A 10031-nucleotide genomic window follows, 5' to 3' on the forward strand; every position below is an offset into this window, starting at 1 on the left:
ACTGTTATTAGCTACATGATTTCCCACCCTCCCTTTCTGTGCTCCCCAAGAAACCATTACTCCAGTTGCTGTCTGTATAGATTTACCTAGCTTGGATTTCATGTAAAGAAACCATAGGACCACTCCTCCAAACAGTAACAAAACATAAAAACCCAAACCAAGCAACAAGAGCAACAGCACAGTAAAATAGAGAAAATAAAACCTCAACCCAAAAAGCAGACAATATGAAAAAGTAGGACAAGTTTACAATGGATCAAAAAGGAGAGCAAATGATAGGTGTTAAACGTTCACCTGACAGCAACTGCAGTACTCCACCTTCCAGTGCTCTGCATGAGAGCAAAGCTGGTCACACCCCGGGCTGCGGTCAGGAGGCAAGGCGTGTTTGCCGCCGCTGCTGCTTCTGCCCCGCCTCTTCCCATGGGGTCCCAAAGCTCGATTCTGTCTTCTTGTGATGCTGTCCAGAGACATGACCTTACAGCCCGTCTGTATTCTGACAACTTCCAAGTTGCTCTTTCTAGTTCGGATCTCTCTCCTAAGCCACGGATTGCATATCCGATGACTCGCTTGCCATCTCCGGTGAAGTCCAATAGACAGCTGACACATAACTTGTCTGGAGTTGAACCTCTGATATGACCTCCAAACCGGTTCCACATAGACCTCTTGTTTCCATTTTCGTGATGACAGCTTTATCTTCTCTGTTCTTGGCAAAAAAAACCCCCCAAAACCCTTGGTGTCATTCCTTGCTTCACCACTTCTTTTCCAGCTCACTCTCAGGGGGTCTTATCCAGCACGGAGTCACCTCTCACAGCTCCCCCTCCGGTGAAGCGTCGCCCTTTCTCCCCACATTGTTTCAGTAGCCCCTAATTGGTCTCCTTGCTGCCACTCTTGGCCATCACCCCACTCCATTTCCCCGCAACCCAGCCCTCACAGTGAACCTTTTGAAATACAAGTTCCATCACTGTTCTGCTCAAGAACGTCTAGAGCAGTGATTCTCAACTTTCCTAATGCTGTGACCCTTGAATACAGTTCCTCGTGTGGTGGTGACCCCCCAACCATAAAATTATTTTCGTTGCTACTTCATCACTGTCATTTTGCTACTGTTATGAATTGGGCGACCCCTGTGAAAGGGTCATTCGACGCCCCCCCCAAGGGGTCGCGACCCACAGATTGAGAACCACTGCTCTAGTGGCTCCCTGTTCCACTCCGACTAAAAGTCCAAATGTTGAAAATGACCCAGAAGCCCTCTGTGAGCTTCTTTGATTTGGCTGCATGTCCCCAGGCTTCCGCTTCCTCTTGTCCCACCCCCTGCAGGAACACTGGTCTTCCTGCTGTTCCTTGACCAGGCCCAGCGCGCGCCTGCTTTTGCTCAGTTGTCACTTTCTGAAGGGGGCCTTCTTGGTTTAAAATGGCACCACCATGTAGAAAAGTTGCAGCCCATTCCCATCCCCACGCAGGCTTCCTGATGACGGTGTCATCCCCCTGTTGCTCGTCACTCACTTTGCTACATAGTTTCTCCCATTGCAGGTGCCACGTCTCACTTCTAACACTGCAGCAAGACTCGCAAAAGTCACAACCTGTGTAAGGTAGACGCCTGTCAAAGAAGGAAAACTCACATATTTTCAACTAAGAACGAGCACTTGACAAATGGTCAGGCTGCACCTTGTCAAAAGGAGACCACTTGTGAGAGCCAGAAAATTAAGGCAGTGCCGACAAGTTCCAGCTCTCACAGATTTCACTGTAGACATCGCTAATCCAATGTGTTTCTTTTCACTTGGTATTGTGTGTTTCCTCCATTAAAATATAAGCTCCACAGCGCAGGCGCTTTGTCTTTGCACTGATATACCCCAAAGGTCTCTAACAGCACTGACAGATGATGTTAGGGGCCATTGAATTGGCTCCGCCCCATAGTGACCCTGTGCACAACACCCAGTCCTGCACCATCCTCACAATTGTTCCTCTGCCTGGCCTCGTTGATGCAGTCACTGTGTCAATCCATCTTTCTGAGTGCCTTCCACTTTGCCAAACATGATGCCCTTCTCCAGGGACATGGTCTTGCCAGACAACATGTCCAAAGTATGTAAGGTGAAGTCTTGCCATCCTTGCCTCTAAGGAGCACTCTGGCCTTACTTCTTCCAATGCAGATTGGCTTGTCCTTTTAGCAGTCCGTGGTACTTTCAGTATTCTCCAGCACCATGATTCAAATACACTATTCTTCTATGGTCTTCCTTGTTCAACATCCAACTTTCACATGCAATACGATGCAATGGATCATACCATGGCTTGGGTCAGGCACACCTTAGGCCTTAAAGTACTATCCCTGCTTTTCAGTACTCTAAGGAGGTCTTGAGGCAGATGTACCTAGTGCAATACATCCTTTTGATCTTTTGACTGCTGCTTCCATGAGCATTGATTGTGGATCTAAGCAAGAAAAAAATCCAAAACTTAGCCTCCTTTTCCCCATTTATCATGTTGTTACCTAGTGGTCCTGCTGTGAGGATTTTGGGTTTCTTTACATTGACTTGTCATCCATACTGAAGGCTACAAGCCTTGATCGTCATCAGCAGGTACTTCAAGTCCTCCTCACTTTCAGCAAGGTTGAGTCATCTGCATATCGAAGGTTGTTAATAAGCCTTCCTCCCATCCTGATGCCACATTCTTCTTCAGTTAATCCAGCTTCATGCAGATTGAACAAGTATGGTGAGCGGATACAACCTTGACACACACCTTTCCTGATTTTAAACCCTTGTTCTGTTTGCACAACCGCCTCTTGATCCAGGTGCAAGTTCTGAAGGGACACAGTGAGGTGCTCTGGAATTCCCATTCTTCTCAAGGTTATCCACAGTTAACATTATGGTCCACACAGTTGAATGCCTTTACATAGTTAATGAAACACAAGTAAACATCTTTCTAGTATCCGCTGCTTTGAGCCAGGATCCATCTGACATCAGCAATGATATCCCTTGTTCCTCGTCCTCTTCTGAATCCGGCTGAATTTCTGGCAGTTCTCCGTCAATGTACTGCTGCAACCATTGTTGGGTGATCTTAAGCAAAATTTTACTTGCGTGCGATATCAATAGTATTTTTTTGTGGCAGTTACATCGTCTCCTGTGAACTTGAGTGAAGGGGTAGAGTCTAGCTTGTCAGTCAGGGCTTAGCCAATGAGGCCTCTGTGTGGGCATGGCCTTCTGAGGTTTCTGGGAATTCCTGTCTTCCTCCCTCGAGGCATGGCACACACTCTCTGTTCCAGCTTCCTGTTGACAAGCCACATGGAGCCATGCTGAACCCTGGAGATGCTTCCATCACCACTTTCCACCCACAGGCCTGCGATTTTCATTCAGTATCATTGCATGTGTTGCATGAGTCTGAAGAAGAATTTATAGACTGGTATCGGACATATGGGCTAATATCGGACTTATGGACTTGATCTGGACTGGGCTGGGATGTTTCCTTAATTTACAATTACTCTTTGAAATAAAACTCTCACAAACACATATGAGTATCTCTGGATTTGTTTCTCTAGTCAATCCAAACGAACACACTGTTCCATAATTTGAGCACTCAGTTGGGTCACCTTACTTTGGAATGGGCACAAATATGAATCTCTTCCTGTCAGTTGGCCAAGTAGCTTTCTTCCAAATTTCTTGGCACAGACCAGTGAGTGCTTTCAGTGCTGAAACATTTCAATGGGTATTCCATCAAACCCAGGAACCTTGACACGTGATAGGTGTTTAGTATATATTTGTTGAATAAATGAGTGAATCATGGCTTCTGTCTCCCTTGCTACAGTGATGGGGTCAGAGTAAGACAATCCTAAAGGGAAAAGAGGCCCACAGTAGAGACAGAGGACTCTCTTGGTCCCAATTCTTTTGACGGAGACTTGGCTCTAACAGGTTCGATTAGAGCTGATAATAATTAGGGTTACCATTGAAAGAGCATATGCACTGTAGCAGGTTCTTTACACACACATCTCGTTTAATCTCAACAATGCTAGAAGATCGTTATGGTCTCTGTTTTACAGATGCCCAAGTCTGTGACTCCGTAGGCATTGCCGATGTTGTATGACAATAAGTGGCGGAGCCATATGCTTCTAGCCAACTGCACAAGAAACAGCTCTCCTTAGTGCCACTTACAGCGATCGTCCCAAGACAACTCCCAGGATGACCGGGTCTCAGTTTACCCCAGTTATGAAATCTGCTCCCAATTACCTTGTCTTTAGGGACAGCTACCCAGTTGTTCAGAGCGATGCGTAGGCCCAACAGCGTCTCCATTCTGAGGTCTTCATTTTGCCCCTTCAACTGGTGCATGAGGACCTGGATCACGTACTTGTTCAGGCAGCCTGCACAGGAAAAGGCTTCAAGTCAGGGCAGAGCCTCCGGGCTGCTTCTCCCTCCCACGAGTCATTTGACTCCATTCAGACCTCAAGTGTGGTCCAAGTCCTGGGCCCCCAGGCGTGGCCCTTCTTCCCTGGACACTGGAGCAGCAAGCTGAGCACCAGCACACTTTTAGAAGGCTTCCATCTCCATCCTTGACAATCTCCTCTTTTTTTTCACCCCACCTTTCTTTTTCTGCCCAGCAGGAAATAGGATAGCTCCCCAAACCAAACCAACCCATGCACCAACAAAAACCCACCCATCCAACTCACTGCCACCGAGTTGATGCTGATCCTGGTGACCCTGTAGGACAGGGTAGAACTGCCCCGGTGGCTTTCCAAGACAGACACTCTTTACGGGAATAGAAAGCCTTGTCTTCAAAGAAAGCCTTGTTCTCCACCCGGAGAGAGGATGTACTCACCCAGGAGGGCCAGGGTTCGACAGGCCTCGAACTTCACTTTCTCTGCACCAGTTTTGGCCTGATGTAGGAGGCAGGTAGTGGAAACACACCATAAGGTGAGTGACTGTCAGAGGCTTAGGATTCAACTCAGCCTAACGTTTTCCATTTTGTGGGTGCGAAACCTGTCTACGCTCAAAGCACAGGCAGGATGGCGCAATGGGAGCCACCCTGGACTGGACCGGACTTTCATTCCCATCCCTGGAGCTGCTGGTTAGTAGCCAACGGTCTTGGGCAGGTCACCTGGCATCTCAAGGATTTCCCGTTCTCAGTAGAAGCGTGCATATTCCATTCAGAATGCGATTAGGCGCGTCACGTGACATGGGCTGCACTTTTGTGGGCATGACGACAGTAACCATTTTTTGGGGTCTGGAGTAAGCGTGCTATCAAGTAAACCAACATAGCGCTCAGCTTCCTTTAAACCTAAATGGGATTGTGGCTAAGAGAGCATGCTCCTGGTGACCAATGGGCACAGCAGCCTGGGGCACTGATTCAGAGGTAGAGAATAAATTCAGCCCGGCTCCTGCCTGGCTTTCAGTCTGGACGTTTGTGTTGGGCCAAGGGCATCGCCAGATTGTCCCTTTCCCACCCTTTCCCATCCTGCTCTTGGCAGAAACCCAGGGTCTGATGGGGGTGGGGGCCATGCTACCTACTCATAGTTCTCTCTCTCTGCATCCTGGGCCTGACCAACATCTCTGCAGCAGCGGAGGGTGGCCCGTTCTGCACCCACATGCCTCTCCTCTGTGCCCTTCGCACCCTGCTTGCCCCTGCCCCGATCTCCACGCAGCTGCAGACTCACCACCGCCCATAGCGCCTCCATGATCACTTTGTCACTGATGCCCAGGCACCCCAGAGCCTGCAAGCACAGGGAGCGAGGGAAACAAGCAGGAGGCCCTGAGTACCCGCTCCCCGGCCCTGGGGTTAGCATCTTCGAAGGCACAGCCAGCACTGGTCCTTTGACTATGACTCCCCCGCCCCCATGTCAGGCGCCTCTTCACCGTCTAGCTCAGCCAGCTCCTTCCTGTCCCCACCCTCCACCACTCCCGCCACGTCCCACCTGAGCGGCATAGAGCTGCTCTTCTTCTCGGGGAGACTTCAGACTCTGCGTGAGCTCCTGTCGGTCCCAGGCAGCAGTGAGAAAGAAGAAAGGGAGAAATCCAGACGTGCAGACTGAAAGGCGCGCCTCCACTTCCATCCCATCCCTACCCTCCCTCCACTGTACAGGTAGGGACTGAGGGCTGAGGGATTGTGGGACCCCAGGGAAGGGCACCCCTGGGGAGGGAGCTTCCCCAGCCCTCCCATCATGGCACCTGACCTTTAATCGTTGACACTTCAAGGCGGACAAGGTAGACCTTGAGGGCCTGGATCCCACCTGAGAGTTGGGCAGGAGTTTGGTCAGGGGGACATGAAGTTTTTGGAATTCAGGCATCTCTCTGAGACCCCTGTGTGAGAAATGGCAGAATCTGGCTCCCTTCCTCCTCCCCTCCCTAGGTCACCACCTGTGCTCCCCATGGACTGCACATCAGCCCAGCTCAGGGAGGGCACCGAGGCAGCCGCCCAAACCGGATGCCCTGTACCCCAGGCTCCCCTTCGGGACCTGGCGGCTGATTTGCCCCACCTCTCTCTCCTTGAGGGTCTGGGGAGCTCAGGGTGGGCAGAGCACACACCTTTCCTGATCCTGCATTTTCCGAAACAAGATCTTCGGGCTCTCCCGCTCCCTCTTCGGGTCATAGAAAGTGTGCCAGTGGGAGTAGATCTCTGGTTTCTGGGAGTAGCAGTAAGGCACTGCATGCAGCCTGCTCTGGTGCTGCCGCCAGACCTCGGGACTTGGGGGGTACTCCTCCTTCGGCATCTAGGGGTGGCAGTGGCAGAACATAGCTTTTAGCCTGTGCCCCTGGGACCCTGATGTGGGTGCCTGGTGTAGCCACAGGCTGGGTGGGAGATGCTGTGCAGCCAGTCCTCTCTGCACAGGCACCCCCCACCCCCCACCCCCCGACCCAACCTCCTGGTTATTCACTCCACCAAGATTTCTATCTGCTCTTCATGCCAAGGAAGTGAAACCTTGCCTGTGTCCCTTCCAAGGTTATGTGAGGATCCAAAGAGAGGCGGCTTGTGAAACCATTGATGGGCTATCGGCTGCTCTGTACAAAGTTGGTGGAGGGTTCAAAGCCCCTTGGGATGGCACAGGACAGCCGAGGGTGGATGGGATGTAACATGAAGACGGGAACAGATGGACCACTCATCATTCAGGAACCAGCAGACTTTCACGGAGTACTTACTATGTGCCAAGAGGGAGCCCGGGGGCACAGCGGTTCTGGTTCTAGCGCCCAGCTGCCTAAAGGAAGGTTGGCGGTTTGAAGCCACCAGCCCCCTGGGGGGGAGGGAGATGTGGTCATCTGTCTCCAGGAAGGTGCACAGCCTGGGAGAGCCTGTGGGGCGGCCCCACTCTGACCTGGAGGTTGTCATTCACTCGGTGATGATGGGTTTGGGTTTTGTTTCGACCCCTGTACCAAGCACTGTGTGAGGCCCCGGGCGTGCGGTCATCTCCCTGCCCACAGGAAGCTTCTCAGAGTGTCTTAGTTGAGAAAGCGCCCTTCCTCTTGACATGAGCTCAGTTGTGGGCCAGCAGCTCCAACTAGTGGGGGTTTGGGGGTGAGTCAGGAGTTGTTCAGGACTCCTCCCTGCCCCTTTCTCAAGCTGCGCCATCCTGACTCCACTGAAAGAGGCGCTTCAGCCAAGGATTCCCCAGCTGCTAACGGAAACCACAGTATTCAGGGTCCGCGGGACATTGTCAGGACTTTAGAGACTGGAGACTCACGGTGCGTAGGGCTGTCAGATGTCGTAACAAACCCACCAACCCCAAATGGCACGCCAGGTACACATGGATTTCAGGAGATGGAGACAACATTTGGAATAGAACTATATGACCAAAAAAATCATTCATTGTTGATCTGAAATTCAAATCGAACTGGACAGCCTATCTTTTATTAGATCACTGTGACAGCAGAGAAGAGGGACCCTGTCATTACTCACTGCCCAGATAGGGTTCTGTACAGGGCACTGTATAGGGAACCATATAGGGTTCTGTATAGGGAACCGTATAGGGCTCCCCAGGGTCAGAGTGGACTTGACGGCAGGGAGCTCTTCTTCATTTTTGTCCTTTGGTGTAGCTCAGACCTGAGGGGCACTCTCTCGACAGTAGCCCTACAAAGACGAGATTGGCCTGTGGCAGGCGGCTCCTCAGGCACATAGGAACGGTGACTGTGCAAGTTCACAGAGTGAACGTCCAGCTCCCCAGAGTGAATGCCGGGGTTCTGCCAGCTGGCCTTAGTGGGTGGGCACAGTCTGCTGGGCCCTCTCACTCTAACTGCATTCCCAGGGTGGTCACACAAAGTGTCTTACCTGGTAGCAGGATAAGGGCAGGTGAACGATGGCGGTGGCTCTTCTGTGTTCTGGGGGACAGAGAAGGGCGTGGGAGAGCAAATGCAAAGGTTGGCTAGAGAATCATTTATTCAGAAATTCATGTCTTCATCACATCACGTCAGATCCCCAAATGGATTTGGGCTATTGCTCTCTCTTCAGGGAAAAAATTACTTAGTGCCTCCGCCTGCCCTCCCCTGGGACTAAGAATCATTAATACTAGAGCCCATAATCTTAGATAAAGGGTAGGTATCTGCTCTCGAAGCCTCCTGGATCATTCCAGCATCACCCGCCCCCCCCTTCCCCCCAGGGGCGGTATCCCCTACTTTGGGAAACACTGAAGGTGGCAGGTATTTCACCAGGCACCAGGAAGGTAATTCTGGCCCTTTAGAGGCTCATTGTCTTCTAGAACTTAGTGCTTGACACATGGTCTAGGGACCAGCAGCCCCTCAGCTCGGTCGGGGGGTGGGGATCCCAGAAACGCAGACTCCCAAGCTCCACCCTCAATCATCGAGGCTTTTCCTACCTTGGTGACCCCAGAGGACAGAGTAGAACTGTCCCATAGGCTGCTGGCCCAGCGGCTGGTGGGTTTGACCTGCCAGCCACTTCTAATCCAAGTGCTTTAATAAGTGCAGACCCCACTGGCTCCACCCCAGACCTACAGAATCCAGACCCTCACTTTCAAAAGAACCCCAATGGATTCCTATGCGTGTTGAACTTTGAGAAGCCCTCAGGTGGCAAGGTGGGTTTCAGCCTGTATATTAGAATGCTCTGGGAGAACTTTTAACCTGCCTCGACGAAACCCAAACTCACCGGCACCGAGTCATTCTGATGCAGAGAAACCCTACAGAGCAGGTTAGAACAGCCCTGTGGGTTTTTGAGACTGTCAGCCTTCCTGGGAGTAGAAAACATCATCTTTCTCCCATGGAGCGGTTAGTGGTTTAGAGCTGCTGACCTCGAGGTTGGCAGCCCAATGCATAACCACTACACCGCCAGGGCTCCTTAGGCTCTGGCAATCTGCTCCCATAAAGCAAACCCTATGAGACAGTTCTGCTCTGTCACAGTGGGTCGTACGACTTAAAAATTGACCTGTAGGTAGCCAACAACCACTTTAGTCTAACGGGATCAGATTCTCCGAGGCGGGCTTACAAGACACCCAGAAGATTCTAATGGGCATCAGAGGCTGAAAGCTACTGGCTTACTTCAGCATTCCTCGACTTTAAATGTGCATTAGGATTGCTTGGGGAGCCTTTGGAATACATATCTCTGGGACCCATCCCTGGGGTTCCTGATTTAGTAGATCAGGGGTGGGCTCTGAGAATCAGCATTGCTGGGGGGTGAGGAGGTCCCTGAGCGGCACAAAAGGTTTATGGCCATGTTTGCCTAACAGTCAGCATGTTGAACCTACGTGAGAGCACCACGGGAGAAAGGCCTGGCAGTCTGTTTCCGTGAAGATTACAGATAGGAAAACCCTGTGCAGTGGTGGCGGTGGCTCTATTTTAAAACACACGGGGTCACTAGGAGCAGCAATCGACTCTCACAATGGTTTTTGTTGTTGTTGTTTGTTTGTTTGGGGGCCTGGGCAGGGACCATACTTAGAGAACTACCTGCCTGGTTGGTGAGGTAGACAGGTGAATTTGTAACAGAGGAAGTCAGGGTGGGGCTGGTGTTACAGGTGCAGGATAGGGATCAGAGAGAGTATCCCAGAAGAAAGACTACTAGTGGGAGTCCGTGAGACCAGTGGGAGTCCGTGAGATCGCCGGGGATGGGGGGTGGGGGTAGGG

At 51.3% G+C, this 10031-nt stretch overlaps 1 protein-coding gene across 1 annotated transcript in view; it reads right to left on the minus strand.

Moving 5' to 3' along the window:
* The window catches only part of HEATR9 (HEAT repeat containing 9), a 17666-nt gene that overhangs the window by 7140 nt on the left and 495 nt on the right, over positions 1-10031 (minus strand). The window contains 7 exon segments of the mRNA XM_004707356.3: positions 4206-4336; positions 4792-4849; positions 5627-5683; positions 5885-5941; positions 6143-6269; positions 6495-6679; positions 8230-8279. Of these exon segments, the coding sequence (XP_004707413.3) occupies positions 4206-4336; positions 4792-4849; positions 5627-5683; positions 5885-5941; positions 6143-6269; positions 6495-6679; positions 8230-8279 (665 nt within the window).

This window comes from Echinops telfairi, unplaced genomic scaffold (assembly GCF_000313985.2).
Source record: "Echinops telfairi isolate 266 unplaced genomic scaffold, ASM31398v2 ScPeMD7_7458;HRSCAF=8496, whole genome shotgun sequence".
Lineage (NCBI taxonomy): Eukaryota > Metazoa > Chordata > Mammalia > Afrosoricida > Tenrecidae > Echinops > Echinops telfairi.